The 22,994-nt window shown below is 40.3% G+C and overlaps 1 protein-coding gene across 5 annotated transcripts in view; it reads right to left on the bottom strand.

The window, feature by feature from the left end:
* LOC122553367 (centrosomal protein of 128 kDa) overlaps positions 1 to 22,994 on the bottom strand; it is a 407,594-nt gene that overhangs the window by 163,843 nt on the left and 220,757 nt on the right. For all 5 annotated transcript variants that reach the window (XM_043696980.1, XM_043696981.1, XM_043696985.1 and 2 more), the window contains exon 17: positions 13,361 to 13,553. In XM_043696980.1, the coding sequence (XP_043552915.1) occupies positions 13,361 to 13,553 (193 nt within the window). The remainder of the gene's footprint in view (positions 1 to 13,360; positions 13,554 to 22,994) is intronic.

The following is a 22,994-nucleotide window of genomic DNA, read 5'->3' as shown; positions in this document are numbered from 1 at the left end:
ACTAGTCAACAAGGAAGGTATAATAGCATAGACACAAGAAGGTGATTACACTTAACAACATATCACATGTGTGAATGTCATTTTACAACATGGTTCAGGTTCTCAGTTTACAAAGAGATGACAGTTGAGAACAGGAAGTTTGGAAAATGACTTTCTGGGCTCATTTCAAGCAGGTTCAAAAGGAAAAGAAAGCAAGACTCATAATTCCACCTGTGTGAAATTTGAGAAGTGTAATACATAGGCAAACTACTAATTCTTGGTGATTTCTTTTTTCCTACAAATCAAACTATTACAAAATTTACAAAAACTATTACTATTAATAAAACAAATATGTTTTTGTAGCTTGCATGCAGTTAATTACTGAAATCAGTGCCTGCCTGTGACTATGAAAAACACAAGCTCAAAAGTTATTTCACTCCACTATTGCACAATTCCAAATACTAAAGATAAATACCAAAGCACAGAGTAGCTGATGTAGATATGTTACCAACTAGAGAATTAATTTCAGCACTATTATGGCCTTTGTATACTTACAATGTCAGAAATCAAACTTGAGCAAAATCAGTAAAGGGTGCTTAAACCCAAAAGGGAAGAAATACATTCATTATTACAAAAGGAAATTATGAATGCCACTGATCTCTGACTACCTTTAACAACAATTTAGTAAGTATTCACTACCTGTTCACATACTCTAAAGCCCAAACTGATAGAATTTTAGTGGAAATAATGGATTTTTAAAGTCAATAACACCATAAGAAACGGAAGCAGAATTCAGCTATTCGGCTTATGGATTCCATTCTGCAATTGATCACAGCTGATATGTTTCTCCCCAGAATCTTAGAAATGATACAGCACAAAAGGGGGCCAATTGGCCCATTTTGTCCATACCAACCCAAAGACCATATCTTTTCTAATATCATCTTCCTACACATAGCCCATAGCCCTGCCGCTTACAGCATTTAGCATGCAGCTCCAGGTACCTTTTATAACACACTCCACCACCAACTCAGGCAATGAATTCCACAGACCTACCATCCTCTGCATAAAAAAGATTTTCCTCACATCCCCTCTAATACTTTGCCACTTGGCTTGAATCTGTGACCCCTGGTTTTTGAACACTCTTCCAAGGGAAACAAGTCTACTCTGTCTTTAACCCTCACAATTTGTAAACATTAATCATGTCACCCTCTCAACCCCAACCTCTCCAATCTCTCCTCATAGCTACAATTCCCCAGGCCTGGCAGCGTTCTGGTATATCTTCTCTGCCCTCTCTCCAGAGTAATTATGCCCTTCCTGTAATGTGATGACTAGAACTGCAAGCAATACTCCAGTTGGGGCTTCACCAGTGTCTTATATAGTTTCATCATTATATCCCTACTTTTGTGATCTATACTCTGCCAATGAAGGATAGCATTCCATATGCCTTCTTTACAACATTATCTACCAACACTGCCAACTTTAGGGGCCTGTCTATGTGCATGTCAAGATCTCTCACTTTGTCTACCCCCTCAGTTGATTTCCATTAACCATATATTTCCTTTTACTGTTTGACCTCCCTAAATGCACCACCTCACATTTATCAGAGTTGAACTCCATCTGCCACTTTCCTGCCCACTCCACCAACACACCTGTATCATTTTATAGCAAACAGCTATCCTCTATCCACTACTCAGCCAATTTTTGTGGCATCTGTAAATTTCCCAATTGTGCCCCCACTTCCAAGTTCAAATCATTAATGTACAAAACAAACAGCAGCAGTCCCAACACCAAGTCCTACAGAACACAACTTCAAACAGCTTTCCATTCACAAGGGCAACCATTGACTATTACCTTTTGTTTCCTGTTACTAAGCTAACTTTGGATTCAATTTGACACATTACCCTGTATCCCATAGCTTTTACATTTTACATTTTTGACCAGTCTGCCATATGGGACCTTGTCAAATACCTTACTTAAATCCATGTATTCAACATCCACTGAACTACCCTCATCGATCCTCCTTGTCACTTCCTCAAAGAATTCAATCAAATTTATAAAGGAAGGCCTCCCCTTAACAAAGCCATGCTGACTGTTCCTGACTAGACCATGCCTTTCTAAATGACAGTTAGTCCAATCTCTCAGGATCGATTCTATTATTTTCCCAAAACTGAAGTAAGACTAAATGGCATGTAATTGTTTGGCATTTCCTTTTTACTCTTTTGAAACAACGGAACCACACTTGCATTCATTCAGTCCTCCAGCACCTCACCTATATACAGTGAAGATTGGAAAATAATCCTCAGAGCATTTGCTATTTCTTCCCTGGTAAATGCTGATCCATCTGATCCTGAAGTCATAGCCATTTTCAAGAATTCCAACTCCTCTAACATTTCCTCTCGCGTTATGATTACTTTTTCCAACATGGATATTGGGATGCCAGTTCTGCCCCTCCTTTATCCATGTTTCCATAGCAACAATATCAAGCTGTCATGTGTCTAACTGTGCCATTAGTTCATCTGCCTTATTTGTAATATTCCTTGCATTGAAGTATAAACAGCACAACCCATCAATTTACTTTGCTGGATGCTTTTTAATCCTCATTTCTTTTGTCTTTCAAGTCACTGACTACATCATTAATTAATGTTCTACCTCTGTTTCCTGACCTGAATCTGACCCATCTAAGCCTACACTTTGATTCTGATTCCCCTGCCCTACGAGTTTAAAACCTCACCAACAGAACTAGCAAAAGCCCTTCAGTGGGACTTTCTCAATCCCGTTCTCCTGCCTTCTTCCTGTAGCCTTTGATCTCTTTATTAATAAAGAACCTATCCATCTCGGTCTTTAATACACTCAGTGACTTGCCTCTACAGCCTTCTGCGGCAATGAGTTCCACAGATTAACTACCCTCTGGCTGAAGAATTTCCTCCTCATCTCAGTTCTAAGGGTTTGGCCCTTCACTCTGAGGCTGTGCCCTTGGGTCCTAATCTCTCCTACTGTTGGAAAAATCTTTTCCACATCCATTCATCCAGGCCTCACAGTATTCTGCAAGTTTAAATTAAATCCTCCCGCTCATCCTCCTAAACTCCACAGAGTACAGATGCCAAGTCCTCAATCTCTCATCACATGATAAGCCCTTCATCCTTGAGATTATTCTTGTAAACTTTCTCTGGGCCCCTTCAAGGCCAACACACTCTTCCTTAGATACAAGACACAAAACTGCTCACAATATTCCAAATGCACTCTGACTAGATCCTTATATAGCCTCATTAGTACACCCTGTTCTAGTATTCTAGACCTCTTGAAATGATTGCAAATATTGCATTTGTCTTTCTAACTGCCAACTAAAATTGCATGTTAACCTTAAGTTAATCTTGAACTAGGACTCCTAAGTTCCTTTGTAATTCAGATTTCCTTAGCTTTTCCCCATTTCCAAAGTGGTGTACGCCTCTATCCTTCATACCAAAGTGTACAAAACCTCTCAATAAAACCAAAGAACTGTTAATGTTGAAAATCAGAAATTGCTGGATACAAAGCAGCTGTGGATACAAAGCAGAGTTAACATTTTGGGTCAAGTGACCTTTCTTCAGAACTGTTCGGTCTTGAGCAATTTCTGGGTTGTTTTTCACAATCTCACACTTTCCCACACTGCAGTCTATCTCTCACTTCATTGCCCACTCTACTGCTAGTACAAGTCCTTCTGCAGCCTACCTCCCCCCCCCCCCCCCCAACACTACCTGTCCCTCTTTGTGTCAAGTGCAAACTTAGCAACGCCCTCAGTTTCTTCATCCAGATTGTTAATGTATAATGTGAGTCATTGTAGTCACCTCTGCAGAACTCCACTAGTCACCAGCTGCTATCCTGAAACAGAACCCTTTAATCCCACGGTATGCCTTCTGTCAGTCAGCAAATCCAAGGTGAATCCAACTAATTTCACCATTGCATACATTTCTTTTGCATTTATTCTGTCCCTGACTTCCTTGGCCAGCCGTGGTTGCCTTGTCCACCCCTTGTTACGCTCTCCTTCCTTGGGATGAATTTCCACTGTGCCTCCCGAATTATCGCCAGAAACTCATGCCATTGCTGCAGCTCCATCTTCCCTGCTAGGCTTCTCTTCCAAACAACTCTGGCCAGCACCTCCCTCATATCGGTACCTTTACTCAACGGTAATATCATTACGTCTGATTTCAGCTTCTCCCTCTCAAGCTGATGAGTGAATTTGATCACATCATGGTCACTGCCCCAAGGGAGTTCCTTCACCTTAAGCTCCCTAATCAAGTGAAACATTACCACATCAACAAATCCTAAACAGCCTGCTCTCCACTGTGCTCTATCGCAAGCTGGAACAAAGTAAACCCATCTCAAAGATGTTCCACAAATTCCTTTCCTTGGGATCTGCTACTAATCTGATTTTCTTAGTCCACCTGCAAATTGAAGTCCCCCATGATTACTGCAATGCTGCCTTTCTCACATGCCTTTCTTATCTCCTGATTTATTTTCTGACCCATCCTGACTCCTGAGCCAAGGCTCCTTCAAACAAACTCCTGGGTTCCTCTACCTGCCTTGCTCATAGTCACACCCTCCTGTGTCTGACCACTGATCTAATTCAAGATAGTTATTCTAAGGGGTGTAAGTGCGTGCTAAAGTAAGTGTATTAAGGGCAAAAGAGTAACCATGGAGAATAAGGCCCCTTAAAGATCAATGTGGCAGACTATATGTAGAACCACATGAGAAGGGTGGGATACTAAACGAATATTTCATGTGGGTACTTACTATGGAGAAGGATATGGAAGCTAGGGAACTTGGATAAATAAATAGCGATATCTTGAAAAGAGTTCATATTACAGAAGAGAAGGTGCTAGAGATCTTAAAATGGATAAAGGTAGATAAATCCCAGGACCTAATCAGGTGTTTACTAGAACTTTGTGGAAACTGGGGAAGAGACTGTGGGGTCTATTGCTTAGATAGTTCTATCATTGACAGCCACAAGTGAGGTTCTGGAAGACGATTGGTTGGCTAACGTGGTGCCATTATTTAAGAAAGGCCGTAGGGAAAAGCTAGAGAACTATAGACAGGTGAGCCTGATGTCAGTGATGGGTAAGTTGTTGTTATTCTGAGGGACTGGATTTACATGCATTTGGAAAGGCAAGGACTGACTAAGGATATTCAACATGGTTGTGTGCATGGGAAATCATGTCTCATGAACTTGATGGAGTTTTTTGAGGAGGTGAAAGTGAGGTCTGCAGATGCTGGAGATCAGAGCTGAAAATGTGTTGCTGGAAAAGCGCAGCAGGTCAGGCAGCATCCAGGGAACAGGAGAATCGACGTTTCGGGCATAAGCCCTTCTTCAGGTTTCCTGACCTGCTGTGCTTTTCCAGCAACACATTTTCAGCTTTTTTGAAGAGGTGACAATGAAGATTGATAAAGGCAATGCAGTAGATGTTGTCTATAGATTTCAGCAAAGCGTTTGACAAGGTTCCATATGCTCAACTATTTAGTAACATGAAAATCCAGGGGAGCTAGCCAATTGGTGATAGAGGGTGGTGGTGGAGGAATGCTTTTCAGACAGGAAGCCTCTAACCTACAGTGTGCCACAAGGATCGGTGCTGGGTCCACTGCTTTTTGTCATTTACATGAATGACTTAGATGTGAATACAGGAGATGTGGTTAGCAAGTTTACACATGACACCAAGATAGGTAGTGTGGTGGATAGTGAGGAAGGTTATCTCAGAATACAATGGCACCTTGAACAGATGGGCCAATGAGCTGAGGAGTAGCAGGTGGAGCTTAATATAGATAAATGTGCTACATTTTGTTAAGGCAAACCAGGGCAGGACTTATGCAGTTAAAGGTAGGGCCCTCGGGAGTGCCGAACAAAGAGGCCGAGGGCTGCAGTTGCATAATTCCTTGAAAGTGAAATCGCAGGTGCATAGGGCATTGAAGAATGTGTTTGGCACACTTGCTTTCATTGGTCAGAGCATGGAGTACAGGAGTTGGGACGACATGTTGTGGCTATACAAGACAGTTACAAGGATATTGCTGGGACTGGAGGGTTTGTGTTATAGGGAGAGGCTGAATAGGCTGGGTTTTTTCCCCTGGAGTGTCAGAGGCTGAGGGGTGATTTTGTAGAGGTTTATAAAGTCATGAGGGGCATAGATAGTGTGAATAGCCAAAGCCTTTTTCGTAGAGTGGGATGTCCAAAACTAGAGGATGTCAGTTTAAAGTGAGACGGGAAAGACTTAAAAGAACCTGAGAGGTAATTTTTCAGACAGGATGGTGCATATATGGAACGAGCTGCCAGAGGATGTGGTGGAGGCAGGTACAATAACAACATTTAAATGGAATCTGGATTTGAATATGAATAGGAGGGGTTTAGAGGGATATAGGCCAAAAGCAGCCAAAAGGGACTAGGTTGAGTTGGACTGAAGGGTCTACTTCTGTTATACAGCAGCTCATCAACTCTGAGCCAGAATTCCTCAAGCTACCAACACTTTTTAAAAAAATATTCATTCATGGGCAGTAGACCTTTCTAACTGGCCAGCATTTACTGTCTGTCCCTAATTGTCCTTGAGAAGGTGGTAGTGAGCTTCCCTCTTGAACCACTGCAGCCCACATGTTGCAGCTAGACCCACAATGTCCTTAGGCAGAGAATTCCAAGATTTTGACCCAGTGACAGTGAAGGAACGGTGTTATATTTCTAAGTCAGGATGGGAGTGGCTTGAAGGAGAACATGCAAATAGTGGTGTTCCCATGTATCAGCAACCCTTGTCCTGCTAGGTGGAAGTGGTTGTGAGTTTGGAAGGTGCTGGCCAAAAACCTTTGGTCAATTTCTGCAATGCATCTTGTAGATAATACACGATGCTGCTTCTGAGTTTTGGTGGTCAAGGGTGTAGATGCTGGTGGATGTAGTGTCAATCAAGTGGGCTGCTTTGTCCTGGATGGTGTCAAGCTTCTTGAGTGTTGTTGGAGCTGCACCCACCCAGGCAAGTGGGGAGCATTTCACCCAAGTCCTGGCTTGTACCTTGTAGATGGTGGGCAGGCTTTAGGGAGTCAGGAGGTGAGTTAGTCACCTCAGTATTCCAAGCCCCTGACCTGGCCTTGCAGCTACTGTGTTTATGTTGCAAGCTAAGTTGAGTTTCTGGTCAATGGTAATGCCCAGGATGTTGATAGTGGGGGATCCAGTGATGATAATACATTGAATGTCAAGGGGTTCATTGTCTTGCATTGGAGATGGTCATTGCCTGGCATTTGGGAGATGATGGCCTAATGGTATTATCACTGGACTGTTATCCAGAGATCCAGGTAATGTTTGGCTAATCCAGGTTTGAATTGAACCACGACAGATGGTGGAATTTAAATTCAATAAAATTCTGGAATTAAGAATGATGACCATGAATCAACTTTCAATTGTCGGAAAAACCCATCTAATGTCCTTTCGCCAAGGAAACTGCTAATCTTGCCTAGTCTGGCCTCCATGTGACTCCATATCCACAGCAATGTAGGTGACTCTTGTCTGGGCAATCAGGGATGGACAATAAATACTGGTCTAGCCAGTGACACCCTCATCCCATAAATGAATCAAAAAAGGTTTCAAGGCTATCCCTACATGAAACAGCAAGATTGTTAGCTCAAATAAAACATACTTTAAATTTAAATGGGAGTTGAAAAGATATTTTATATGCTCATGATTAAATTGCAGGTACTGAATTTCAAATGAAACAATTTTGCAAATTTTAATAGCTCTAAGAATTCAAAAACCTACAATGGATCATCTTGCAAGCAGTGAAACCCAGGTTAGCATTGAAAAATTCAGTCTTTATCTCTTCCAGACAATGCTCAGTTTTACACATGGATGCAGTTAAGGACCGTCAATAAAAATGATACAAGTTGGCAACTACAAAAGTAACTCAACATGTGTGCCTCCTGCAGAATCATAGATACCTGACTTTATTCTCTTCCTCCACACTTCCACAGTCTAGTCTTTCAGGATTGTTACCCAAAATAGCACTTCAAGGAACAGACTGCTGAGGCATACACACAAGTACTATCAAAATACCAACTGGATTTCAACCAAACATTAGTTCCTTTGAAGTTTACATTACCCAATTCACATGTTACACGACAACCTTGCTAAAGCTGCAGCCTTCTGAGCTAATTTGTATCAAGCAATTCCAGTGCCCTCCATAATCACTATTTTGAATACCATTCACCAATAGTGAGTAATCTGAATCGGCAACATATCTGTGGATGACATCAATACATTTGTATTGCATATCTAAAAACATAGTGATACCAATGCCCAAGCACTGTGGGCTGGATTCTAAGCTTAAAGCTGTGACCAACCTTAGAGTCCATGGTATTATCCATCTGCCACCATAATGTGTCAGTTTAGATTCCTGCTTGCAACCTGAGCCTATGTTTACCCTCTAAACATGCACCTTCCTACTGGACAGCCCCAAACTTGTCCATCCAATGCTCGACTGAACAAGCTCAAACAGAGATGGCTGCAAGCGGGCCACCCAGTTTCCATTCAGTCTGCTCACTCCCACTGAAAACCACAAAATCCAGACCTACAATATGACTTCGGAGCTCAAAACAGTGTTGTCATGTGTACCCTAGATAAACACACACAGAATGGAAATGCATTATTAAATAGCAAATAGTTTGCTAGCTTTCACTTTATACCACACATTGATGTTAACATTTGTGGTATTATGCAGCTATTTTGTATGCATAAGACTTTCCACACAGTGTCCCCTCCAAGTTTACAGTCAGAACCACAACTGTCATGGGAATAAACCTTTAGCCAAATATTTCAATACATGCATCATTCTTGTCACATTTAACTTGTTATAACAAACAATGCTCTAGCTTCCAAGTTGTGCAGGAGGAGCTGGACAAAATTTTGCGGTGGTACATTCCCAAGAACTGGATAAACTGCAAGCTCCAGGTTCAATCTGTGGAAGACTCAAGAAAATACAGTGGCATGTTGCTCTTGGCCATTTATGGAGAAAAAAAATCTGTCCAAAGCTGTCCACTACAAAAAGATTTCTTCAGCCATGTCTCATAAATCTCACCACTCTGTTTCAAAGGCTGCCAAGACTGAGATTAGTGATTCCAATGCAGATATCATCAATGCAAAAAAAAATTGGAATCCCCTTCAGGATGTAAAATGCTTGGATTCCTAATAATTAAACTACAGCAAAATAGTAAAGGCCTATAGGAGGTATAGCAATAAAGTATTAAATATGTCCAATTTATATATCTACAGTGTCAGCTTACTGAGTAGACTGTCCCCTAGAGTCAGAAGGCTTGGAGGGTCAAGTCTTCATTCCATAGATTTGAACATGTCAAGCAGGACAGAAAGGGATGTGCTAGAGAGCTGCTTATTTCAGAATGGACCTTAAACAAACCATCCTGCCCACCCTCTCAGGTGAACAGAAGAGATCACCTGGCACTTTTGGAAAGAGTGTAAGGGAATTCTCACCTGTGTTCTGGTCAACCATAATCACCAAAACAAAACTTGTCTGGTCATTATCTCATTGCTGTCTGTGGGGATTTTCTACATACAACTTGACTGATATTTTTCATAGAATCTTTACAGTGTGGATTTGGCCCATTGAGTCCACACCAACCCTCTGAAGAACATCCCACCTGAACCTAACCTCTTACACTATCCTTGTAGCCGTGCATTTCCCATGGCTAATCCACCTAGTCTGCACACCCCTTAACGCTATGGGCAATTTAGCACAGCCAATCCATTTAACCTACACATTGTGGACTGTGGGAGGAAACTGCAGCACTTGGAGGAGACCCACACAGACACGGGGAGTATGTGCAAACTCCACACAGACAGTCACCTGAGGCTGGAATTGAACTCAGGTCCCTGGTGCTGTGAGGTAGCAGTGCTAACCACTGAGCCACTGTCTCATCACAGCTTACATCACAACATGACTACTGTTCAAAATGAATAGCATTTGCCTGTAAAACATTTTGAGATGCAGGATTGTGAACGATGTTATAAGAAATACCATCCTTTCTAGGATCAAAATGTAGAATTATGTTAACAAAGCTGAATTAAAGACACCATCTGTATGCACAAAGCATTTGCAATAAGATTAATGATTCAAATGCACAAATTGAGGTAAATTCAAGGGGAGGCATTGGCCTAGTAGTATTATCATAGAGTGTTAATCCGGAGGTGCAGGTAATGTTCTGGGGACCCAGGTTTGAACCCCATCATGGCAGATGGTGGAACTTGAATTTAATTTTTAAAAATCTGGAATTAATCATCTAATGATGACCAAGAATCCATTGTCGATTGCTGGAAAAGCCCATCTAGTTCACTAATGTCCTATAGGGAGGGAAACTGCTATCCTTACGTGGTCTGGCCTATATGTAATTCCAGACCCACAGCAATGTGGTTGACTCTTAACTGCCCTTGGGCAATTATGGATGGGCAATAAATACTGGTCTAGCCAGCGACACCCTCATCCCATGAATGAATGAATAAATAAATATGATTTAACTTCCATTGCGGAGTGCAGACTACAAGGCGACCAAGATTGATAAACGAATAGCCAAGGATAATCTACATTGAGGAGGAATAGACACTGCTAATTAGGGACGATAGCAGTAAATTAGTAAGAGATGATCTTTGATTGAAGGATCAAGATGGAGCTAAGAAACAATGAGGGGCAGCAAAGGTAGTTGGTTATACAACACCAAACCGAATGGGCATGTTATAAAATCAGGAAATTAGAGATACACGAAACATGTGTGTATAATGGGTGACTTCAGTTTACAGATGGACTGGGTAAACCAAATCAGTTTGATGCTTTGGAGGATGAATTCCTGCAGTGTGAACAAGGTGGGTCTCTGGAATGGTCAGTCAAAGGGCCACATGGGATTCAGTTTATTTTGATGTGCAATGAGAAAATGTTAATTAGTGACGCTTCTGTAAAGGAACCTTGAGTATTAGTGACAATTATACCATAGAATTTTACATGGGGTTTGAGTGTGATATGGTGAATTGAAACTAGACTCATTGTTTTCTTCACTCAGATTTGACGATCTGTTGGGCCATTTGGATAGGGTGAATTGAGAAAATGTACGAAAAACATTAAGTTAAAATTTATACAACACCAGGTTATGGTCCAACAGGTTTACCTGGAAGCACTAGCTTTCGGAGCGCTACTCCTTCATCAATGAAAGAGCAGCGCTCCAAAAGCTATGGTTCCAATTAAACCTGTTGGACTATAACCTGGTGTTGTGTAAATTTTAACTTTGTTCACGCCAGTCCAACTTCCAAATCATAAAACAATTAATGGTACATAGGAACTAGCTAGTACTTGAAGAAATGCTCCAAAGTCTACAATATATATACATTCATCAGGGCCCTAACACGAAAAGAAAAGGCAAATCAACTGTGGTTAATAAAATAGGTTAATGCTGCATTAGACAAAAAGAAGTCTGAAATACTGCTTTGCCTGAGGTTTGGAAGTCATTTAGAACCAACAAGGAAGGGCCAAGAAATTCATAATGGGAGGGAAAAAAGAATATGAATACAATCTAGCAAGGAACAGAAAGGAGGACTGTAAAAGCTTCTGTCGGTATGTGAAAGGTAAAAGATTAGCATGGATAAATGTGGGCTCTGTACAGGTGGGGGTGAGGACAGTTTATAGTGGAGAACAGGATCTCCATCTGTACTGTAAAATTCTGTAATTTTCAAGGGTGCTACTTATAGGTGAACCAGTAGATATTGTGTTTTTGGATTTTCAGAAAATGTTTGATAAGCTCCCACACAGGATATTAGCAAATAAAATAAGAGGGTATGGAATTAGGAGAAATATTCTAGCATGGATTGCGAGTGGGTTAGTAGACAAAAAACAAAGAATAGAAATAAATACATCATTCCCAGAATAGTAGGCTGTTACAAATGGGTATTACAAGGGTCAATGCTAGATCCACAACTATTCATAACCTATATAAAAGATTTGAATGTGAGAACTAATTGAATTATTTCCAAATTTACTGATAAGATCAAACTTGGTGGGAACACAAACTGTGAGGAGGATGCAAAAAGGTTTCAAGAGCATTTACACACATTTGGTGATTGGGCTAGAAAATGGAATATAATACATAAAAGTGTGAATGTATTCACTTCTGTAGAGTAAAGAAATTTATTTCCTAAATATGTGGGATTAGCATGTGCTGGTGTCCAAAAGGATCTGGGTATTCTTGTCTGAGGAAGGATACACTTGCCAGAAAGGAAGTGTAATAGAGGTTCACCAGAAAAATTCCTGGGATGGCAGAAGTATTTTTTGAGGAGATATCGAGGACATTGGATTCCACTCTGCACTCTGTAGAGTTTCGAAGAATAAGAAATCTCAGTGAAACCTGCAAAGTTCTTACAGAGTGTGACAGGGTGTATATAGATTGGATGCTTCCCCAACTGGTGACTCTAGAACCAAATCCTAGGGTAAGGGTCAGACCATTAAAGACTGAGATGAGGAGGAATATTCTCATTCAGGTAGTAGTGAATCTTTGGAATTCTGTACCCCAGAGGGCTGCTTAAGTCCAATCATTCAATACAGAATCGATACATTTCTGCAGACTAATGACATTAGGGGATACAGAGAGAGAGCAGGAACATGACACTGGTGAGATGATCAGCTGTGATCTAGAATAGCAGGCTGGGTAGATAGCTCAATGGCCTGCTCCTTTTCCTATTTTCCAGAAGTACAAAAATTACAGAAAAGTATAAGTCCATAATAATATTCAGATTCCACACCAACCACTCTACACAATCTCAGTTTCTTCAATCTTCCTAACTTTCCATTTTGCTGAATACAACTAGATATTCTCAGTGTATATATTTCAACTCTATTACAGTTGATTCCTGTTGGGAAGTACTTACATGAATTTCACAAATAAAACCGGGGCTCTTTTAGATATTTGAACCATAACATCACTTCCAATACAATAGATTTATTTTTCTTTAAACAGGTATAGACAATAAAATCTTATTTATTATACACTCCCACTCAGCACCGGCAACAGGTAGTCGAAATTATTACAATCATTTTAACCTCACAATCCTACAGCTGGAATTCCACATTGTACCCATACCTGATTAATTTTCCTTTATTATTTGTGTCCAGAAATTTCAACAAAGACCAATTACTGCATTCAATAATAGTTCATCACTCCACAATGCAACCACTGTGGGAGGTCAGCATGGATTTTAATTACAAACACTGAATGTTTCCTCTCTACCCAACACCTTGAGAAAGTGCACTGGTGTTGGTCAGTAATGTATTATTGTTTCTCCTGGTTACATCTGACTTATACCTCATCTCGACAATGAGGATACAGGACTAACCTCTTTTTTCCTTGTGTATTTCCTCAAGAAGACGTTCTTGCTTTGCGATTTGCTCTATGAAAAGCTGACTCTCGGACTCCTTGTCCTGTAGGAGTTCCTTCAACTGCACACGACACTGTCGGAGGTGGGATCGTAGTTTGAGCTCTCGTCCTTCTCGTTCCTTCATTTCTTCACATAGCCACTGTAGTTTGGTCTAAAAAGCAATATTGTTAGTCAGATTCTGAAGTACCATTTGTATCAAAGTCTGATCCAAATTAGTCAGAACTTTTGAACAAAAAGGAAGAAACGGAATTTAGATCATATGAATTAGTAATAATGTCAGAAGTCATACAACACCAGGTTTATTTGAAATCACAAGCTTTCAGAGCACTGCTCCTTCACCAGGTCCTTCATCACTTCACCTGACGAAGCAGCAGCACCCTGAAAGCTTGTGATTTCAGATAAACTCATTGGGCTACTACATACTGGTGTTGTGTGACTTCCGACTTTGTCCACCTCAGGCCAACACCAGCACCTCCACAGCTTAATAATAATGATCAGAGGTGGTTTGAGTCATACTATTGTATAAAATTTGGATAATATACTACTTTTAGGACTTTACATTAATTACAATTTACATCTAGGAATCCTATACTAATCACATTTTGAATAAATTAATTTAGGGTTTGCCTGCTGAGAGAGAGGTAATTAACAGTTAAATTGATCAAGTTGCTACCAATTCAAAACTGCAGAGACAGCTTGAAAACAAATGCAGACTTGTCAGTACATGAGAAATGACTTATTGATAAGGGTTAGCTTGGCTGAAGTGCTCACAAACAGCACCCCTGTCTTAAAGAGACAGATTCAAGGCTTCCTAAGAAATCATAGCATGTGCCCCTCCCTATCACACGATAAAAGCTCATAGCAACACAAATCACACATGGACTTTTGATGAGAATAGTCTTCCAGCATATTGATCAATTAAGTATAATCAATATTAAAATATTCAAGACAAATTATTTGCTTATTTTTCCTCATTTTAACACAAGACACCACTTATCGCTGATACTAATGAATTATTTTAAGTACCTGTGAAAATGTTGAAAAAGCCTGCTAAACATATGTTCTGATACCAGACAACTTCATATAACATCTCGAAACATCAATAGTTGGAATGAACACCTGTTTTTTTTTTCAGTTACTTGTTAATGACTTCAGCTATGAAGGGAGAGGGAGCGATCTCCTGACCTAACCAAATGATTGTTAATACAAGCAATTTCCAAATATGGCACAAGAAATCCCCAAACTATTTTTAAATGCTGTATGTTTCAATTCATTTAGGGCACAGTCAACATCATCACTCCTATGGTGAAAACTGTCCCAAGATGCATTAAACCAAGTGGCATGGTGGCTCAGTGGTGAGTGCTGCTACCTCACAGGGCCAAGCACCCAGGTTCAATTCCAGCCTTGGGTGACTGTCTGTATGGAGTTTGTTCCAGTTTCCTCCTACAGTCCAAAGATATGCAGATTAGGTGGATTGGCAATGCTAAATTGCCCATAGTGTTCACGAATGTATAGGCTAGGTGTTTTAGTCAGGGGAAATGAGGAATAATAGGGAATGGGTCTGGATGGGATACTCTTCACAGGGTTGGTGTGGACTTGTTGGGCCAAATGGCCTGTTTCTACACTGTAGGGATTCTATGAAATCCAACTATACTATTAGCATCCAAAGACTTCACACCCTATGACGTCCATGTTTTAAGTATATTGAACTTTTACTGAGTAAATTCTAAATTTATTTCATCAAGTTAGTTTGTCCTTCTCTGTAATTTTCATTTTAATCTGTCGGTCAGTAGAACAGGACCCATTGATCCAATTGTGAATTTGTAATTTAAAAGTTAAATTGGTTTAAAGATATCAGCAAGCTCAAAATTTAATCAGATCCAAATTCTTAAGTGATCTTTAAAGAAACATTCTTCCAAGTATACCCATAAGTGTACTTATTAGATGCACTGCTGTAGAGTGTGAAGATCCTGTTAGCATCTGAACCTTAGACTTTCAGAAGGTTAAAAAATTTTGATCAACAACGTTTTTCACAAAAATAATTTGTTCAGGCAAATATGATCTGAGCAAAGATGAGCTTAAAAAGTTTACAATATTACAGTGGTCACAAATTTTATCCAAAACTGATACATTCTTAAGGTCTGAAGAAATAAAATCTATTACAGGAATGAGAAAAATTGTGTTGATGCCTTTAATAGAGATTAACCCACAATCTTCGTACAGCCTGCATCTCTGTCCTCTACCTGCCTTTCTATTCCAAATTTAGCTACTGTCAGGCATACTGACCTTCACTGCTAAACAACAACGGCATTTCTTTAATTGTATTTATCATAGTCAAGCATTTGTAAAAATACCACTGCAGTCACAAGCTGAAAGATTTCTGAGTCACTATTCACCTATTTTACAGTCAAAGGAGATCATAGGTGGTCTAACTTTACCGAATAGAAGTGAGACATCTACTCCTCTACGATGGTGTGAGAGGGCGCCTTCTTGATATATGTCTATGCTACAATTTCAAAAAATGGTGGAAAAAATTAGCCTACTGAATGATGGTGATGGTGAACTTCCCCAGATCAGAACCAGTCCCATGAGCAATTGTAATGTCCTTCTGCTCTGAATAAAAAATCTGGCCTGAAACATTTCAACTTATTTGCTCTCGTGTTTACATGTGGTCTACTGTGAAAGAAAGTTTCCTGGCAAGCAACGGCACACCATGTGAAGCTACTGTATTGATTCCTGATGCTTTGTGATATTTTTAAACAGAGAGCAAAGCAAAGTTTTTTTTACATCTAGAGCAAAAATATAACATAATGATAAAAAGGAGATTTGAAAAGATTTTGATTGCAGACTGCTATGAAACCAGAGCTTTAAATTTACTTGCAGGTGAGTAGAAAGGTGTGTGGAGTCATGAGGTTAGGCTCTTTCTTCCAAATGTTGGATGCCTTTGAATGAGGGATCCCGCTCAGGACAAGTGTTTTGCTTTCTAGGTTTCTGCATGATGAGTCGCTTGGCCACTACCATCAGCGTGTGATGAAGTCCTTAGATGAGCATCAATTGCCCATTTAGATCCTTAACTGGTGCCAGGGCAGGGAAGTTACCACAGGTCTTCCCAGTCAGGACTTAATTGGGTCAGGACCTGCCACCCATCATCCAATGAAATATCCTCATTTTCCAAACTTCAAGGTGAGGCTTTAATTTCCACGCCCAATGACTGATTTTCACTTCCTTAACCAAAATCTAGATCTAACATAAAACTGAAATTGAGCTGCTACTAAGAGATTAATACTGGAGTTACCCATTCTAAGTTCATCACCAATGCACACTCACTGGGGAATTAATGCTTTCAACCATGGGATGAAATGTAACATGGTACCTTTTATATCATGCATAAAACAATCAACACCTAACTTCACAATAGTGACTCACAAATCAATCAGTCATTCAGTCAGATCTGATTTTAATCTCATTTTAACCGATATTCCTGCAGATCTGTAATAATCTTTTGTGGTAATTAAGAATCAACCTACCTTTGTATTCAAAATATTTAAAGGTTCACAGATAACATGAATAGCAATAGTCTTTTCTTGAGGATGGGGGAGTTCAAAACTAGAAGGCATACTTTTAAGGTGAGAGGAGAAAGATTTAAAAGGGACATGAGGGGCAATGTTTTACGCAGAGGGTAGTTCATATATGGAATTAACTGCGTGAGGAAGTGGTAGATGTAGGTACAGTTCCCACATTTAAAAGACATTTGAACAGATACATGAATAGGCAAGGCTTAGAGGGATTTGGGACAAATGCAGGCAAATGGAACAAGTTTTAGTTTGGGAAACTTGTTTGGCACGGACAAGTTGGATCCGAGGGTCTGTTTCCGTGCTGTGTGACTCTCTGACAATGACTTTTGAGGAAGGCAATTCTAAAGACTCAGAACGCTCAGAGAAAAGAAGGTTTTGTCATCTCTGGCTTTAAAGGACACCTCTTTATTTATAAACTATGACTCCTAGTTCTAGATTCTCCCACAGGAGAAAACATCCTTTCAACATCAACTCAGTCAAGTCCCCTCAGGGTCCTCCAACTCTAATAAACTCAAGAGGATACAGGCCTGTGTAGCCTTCTCCCATAAGGCAATCTGCTCATTTCAGGATTAAGGTTTGAACAAATTTTCAAAATATGAACTTTTTTCCTTTTTCAAGTTAAGACAACTACTACGTAGTTTAATACAATACATTTAGCATAAAAATACATTCCAAAGAGCTTCACAAAAAGACGTAAGGAGAATGGATACCAAGGAAAAAGTAGAGGAGACTTAAAGCTGAGGCAAATGGACAGGTTTTGATGAGATAACAAGTAGAGCAGCAGAGAGATTTAGAGGAAACCCAAACAGCAAAGTGGGTAATGATGGTGCAATGGTAGAGAAGAATATACAAAAACCGACTCAGTTGAATAGATCACACATGGCAGGATACAATATTACACAGATCAAGTACTGCAAGATGATTGGGGAGCTGCAGAAGACAACATGAATTTCAAATGAATTATGTTGAGATGACATAAACTAGTCTTGGTCAGCAAAGATTAGGGCTATAGGTAAATAAATGCAAGGGACAATTTTGTGTCGCAGTGTTGCTCAGAACAAGCTGCAGTGTGGAGAATAGGAGGTCAGCAAAAAAAACAATGTTTTGTTGATCAGCCCAGCATAGCAGATGAATGCTTGGTATCTCAGGTGGCACAGTGGTTAGCACTGCTGCCTCACAGCGCCAGGGACCCAGGTTCGATTCTGACCTCGGGTGACTGTCGGTGTGGAGTTGGCACATTCTCCCCATGTCTACGTGGGTTTCCTCTGGGTGCTCTAGTTTCCTCCCACAGTCCAAAGATGTGCAGGTCAGGTGAATTGGCCATGCTAAATTGCCCATTGTGTTAGGTGCGTTAGTCAGAGACAAATGGGTCTGGGTGGGTTCACCTTCGGAGAGTCGATGTGGACTTGTTGGGCCGAAGCGCCTGTTTTCACACTGTAGGTAATCTAATCTCATAATCATAGGGCAGGGATCGAACAAGGACAACTCAGATTCAGGTCAGGTGTGTAGCCGCGGGAAGGAATATTAAGTCAAACTAATTCATTCTAGACCACTTAAAACATTAAAGAGTAACAACACAATCCATGAGAAATCTAGGTATTTTCAGAAGTTGCGTGCCTAGCTTCACCGTGATAATGAGGGTACGTGTGAACTGTGCAAGGAAGAGCATTTAAAAAGACTTGTGACAAATAATATGTGATCACGTTTTATTCCAAAGAGCACAGAAAACTTAAACATTAAGACAAACAACATTATAACAGGTTAAAACTTATTATTACAGAAGTTGTACGCAGTCTCTTTTGAAACAAAATACTAAAGGTGGAAAAATTTTCAATGTAATTCAGTGGGTGTGAGCTCACTCTCTGTAGGCTTGAGAATCAGCACCTCACTGTCGTTGCAACAGAACTGACTGATTCAACAAAACCGCACATATATCAGAAATCCGTAGCCCTTTAATCCAACCTTCACATTTCTCTATTTTCTGATTCGAGGCTAAATTCTTGTGAGTTTCGTTTTGGAAGTGGTTGGGGGTTGGCATCCATGAACTCTGGTTAATATTTAGCTCTTATTTGCATTGGCTCTGTGAGAGATGTCTCAATATTATAGTGTGGCTAAAACGCAATTGTATTGTTGCTCTATAACGTACTGGTCAGGCCCTGTGTCTTGTGTCATGATCAGATCTCATCACTGCCACTGATAACTCATTTCTACCCATGAGAGGGTGCAGGAAGGCCAAAAAAACATGATTTCAGGTACCAGAAATTCTCGGTATGAGCTGAAGTTATAAAGGCTTGTTTTCTGAGTATGGATGACACTTTGGAGACAACGTTAATTAAAGTTTGAAGATTACGAAGGGGACCGGGTGAGATAAATTCACAGTGGTTAAAGCTCTACCACACCAGAAGACAACTAGTTGTAAGAAAGAAGCCCAGTCAGACAGAAGGACTGTTATCCCGTGGTGGGAAAACAAAGAAATTAGCACAGAAGATCATTGAAGTTGCCTGCAAAGTTGGACCATTAAGGGACAAATTAGAGTATTTCTAGACAGAGAAATGAAGTGGAATATAGTGATAGCATAGATTGGCAATAGGTATGAGACCTCTTTCGGTTCTAAGATTTCTTGTTTTAGCAAGCAGCCATACGTGCTGCTTCTGACAAGGATTCACTTGGGATCTTCCTAGACCACCTGACTTTCCTCTTGAAACTTCAAGGGATCATGAGGGGTGCCTCCAAACTTCTTTTTCTGCAGGAAAAAGAAAAATATTTGGTTTAACTGACATGGGATTATATCAATTGAAGTGAAGCACAGCTTCAAAATTCTCACAACATTTTAATGGTAATGTGCATCAGCTTCATGCATGCCCCCAAAACATTTACTAATTTAGTTCAAAAGCTTGCAGTTAAATTATTGCCAAGCACATTACATAACCTGCATTAATAATTGCTGAGATATCCATTTCTAACACAATAAGAACATGGTATAAATTACTCACCAGAAGCAGTGGAGAAGTCAGCTTCCTCTCGGGTTGGTACATTTCCTTTTTAAAAAGACTTGTTTGTTCTTTTATTTAAGGACTCTCGTTCATATATGTCCTTGAGAAAGTGATGGTGTGCTGCCTTCTTGAACTGTTTCAGTCAGGCGATATTAGCGAGGGAGTTCCAGGACTGACCAGCAGAAGTGAAGGAATGGTGATATCGTTCTAAATGAGATGCACAACTTGGAGGGAAGTTTTCAAGGTGGTGACCTTTCTATGTACCTGCTCCCTTGTCATTCTAGGTGGTAACAGTTACAGATTGGAAGGTGATGACTGAGGACCCTAGGTGAGTTAGAAACATAGAATCATAGAATCCCTACAGTGTGGAAGCAGACCATTCAGCCCATTGGGTCCATACCAATCCTCCAAAGAGTATTCCACCCAGACCCACTCCCCCAACCTATCCTTGTGACCCTGCATTTCTCATGACTAATCCACTCAGCCTGCACATTCCTGGACACTGTGGGCAATTTAGCATGACCAATTCATCAACCTGCACATTTTTAGGCTGTGCAAGGAAATCAGTGAGCTCAAAGGAAATCCACGCAGGCACGGGCAGAACGTGCAATCTCCACACAGACTGTCGCCTGAGAATGGAATCAAACCCACGTCCTTGGAGTTGTTAGGCAGCAATGCTAAACATTGAGCCACCATGCAGCTCCCCCCCCCCCCAAATTGCTGTGATGAATCTTGTAGGTGGTATAAATTGGTGCCAGAAAGTGTCAGTGGTAAAAGGTTTGAATACTGAAGGTATTGATGGGGTGCTAACCAAGACTGCTTTGTCCTGGATGGTGTTGAGCTTCTTAACTGCATTGGAGCTGCACCATCCAGGCAATTGGAGAGCATTCCCTCACATTCCTAACTTGTTCCTTGTAAATGGTAGACAAGTGTTGAGAAGAAAAGCTGAGTTAATCAATGCAGAATTCCTAGTCTCTGATCTGCTCTTATTGGTGCAGTATTTATATGGCTAGTCCAGTTCAATTTCTGGCCAGTAGTTACCCATAAGATGTTGATATTGGGTCTCAAAGTATTTGCATATTTCCAACACTATGTTTTTCACATTATTGTTCTTGTTTTAACAAAGGTCATTATGTGGATTATCACAGATGATCAATGGCTTTTTAAGAGTCCAAAGGAATACATCCAATGTTTGACATGCGAAAATTTTAATAAACAAAAAAGTAATAATTTTCCAGCATGCTACAGTACAAAATTAATCTTTCACCACAAGTGATGTCAGGTCCATTTCACTTGTTTATTGAGATTAGAATCCCATCCAGACTCACCCCCTCCCCTATCCCTGTAACCCTGCATTTCCCATGGCTAATCCACCTAACCTGCACATCCCCGGACACTATGAACAATTTAGCATGGTCAATCCACCTAACCTGCATATCTTTGTACTGTGGGAGGAAACTGGAGCACCCAGAGGAAACCCATGCAGACACGGGGAGAATGTGCAAACTCCACACAGGCAAGTCATCTGAGGGTGGAATGGAACCCGGGTCCTTGGCGCTGTGAGGCAGTAGTGCCTCCTTCTGCAAGGAGTAAGGAAAAAGCAATTTGCCCAAGTCAGAATGGTTTACTTTTAAGTTGCGACACGAGTATGTTAAAGCAAGTGACATCTGATGAGGCGCCATTCTTTTCCTGCTGGAAGAATTCCTAGTCTCACCATGCTCGATGATACAGCAAGTGCAAGTCCTCTTTTATAAAAATCTAATGATCACAAAACCTCCATGAAACAACATTTACAATGAGAATGAAAGCCTGACTGTATTCTCCCGCGGCAGAAGCAATGCAATGTCCAGAATAGTATTCTACCATCCCAAATTATTTTCAGGCAACTGCATAAGCGTCACCTCACTGCAGAGGTTGTCTGTTGAGATATTTAAAATTAACTTTCACATGCAAGCATAAATTTAGGATTTGGCCATGGAGTTCATGACAATTTATTTATATGAGCCATTTTCTAAGATTAGTTGCTTTAGTCTTTTGTGAAGTGCTCTAAAGGAAAACTAAAGTATTCCAAGTACTACACTTTAATAACAGGTATATCAGGATATGGAAAAATAAAGCCATTTACTAGCCTGAATATTTCTAATTATCTTGAAATCAGATCGAGCTGACAGTATAGATACAGGCCCGTTGGCCCATTTGGCCAGTGCCAGTTCTCTAAACAGGTTTCATCTTACTCTCCATCTTGTAACTCTACCCACTCATTCCTCCATTCCTTTCTTCTTCATGATAATTAGCAGTTGCTTCCCTTTGGGGGTCGGTTTTAGGACCATTGGTTTTCTTGTTATAAATGATCAGGACTTGCTGTAAGAAGTAAGATTTTAAAGATTGTAGATGATACTAAACTTAACATCACAAATATTGAACAGGATTGCACCATTCATCGAGAGAACATAGAGGGTCGGGTGAAATGGGCAGACACACAGCTGATGCAATTTATGTGGAGAAATATGAAGTAATACATATTGAGAGGAACAACATAGAAAGAAAATATAAACTAATGGTACAATGTTAGCAAAGGCTACGAGACCAGAAAGGAATTCACAAATCTGTGAAGGGAGGAAGATTAGTTGTTAAGGCATTTTGAAAAACATTATGGAATTCACTGCTCTGTAAATAGTTGAACTGGTTATAAGAACAGGGACATCATGTTAAATCTTTACAAACCAATGATTAGGACTCGACTGGAGTACTGTGTACAATTATGGGCATCACACTTCAGAATGTAAAGACTTTGGTGAGGGTACAGAGAAGGTTGACGAGAGTGTTATAGGGACTTCAGCTTTGGGAAGACAATGGAGCAACTGGAATTCTTATCAATGGACCAAAGGAGTTGTGCATTCTACCATTCTGTACTAAAACATAGTCCTTTCAAATTCCTTATTGGATTTATTGGATTTATTTGTGACTATCTGATAGGGGCATAGTTTCCAAACATGGAATTACCTTCTCTCGGCTTACTGTACA

The sequence above is a fragment of the Chiloscyllium plagiosum genome, chromosome 10 (assembly GCF_004010195.1).
Source record: "Chiloscyllium plagiosum isolate BGI_BamShark_2017 chromosome 10, ASM401019v2, whole genome shotgun sequence".
Lineage (NCBI taxonomy): Eukaryota > Metazoa > Chordata > Chondrichthyes > Orectolobiformes > Hemiscylliidae > Chiloscyllium > Chiloscyllium plagiosum.
This window is presented reverse-complemented; position numbering and strand designations above follow the sequence as displayed.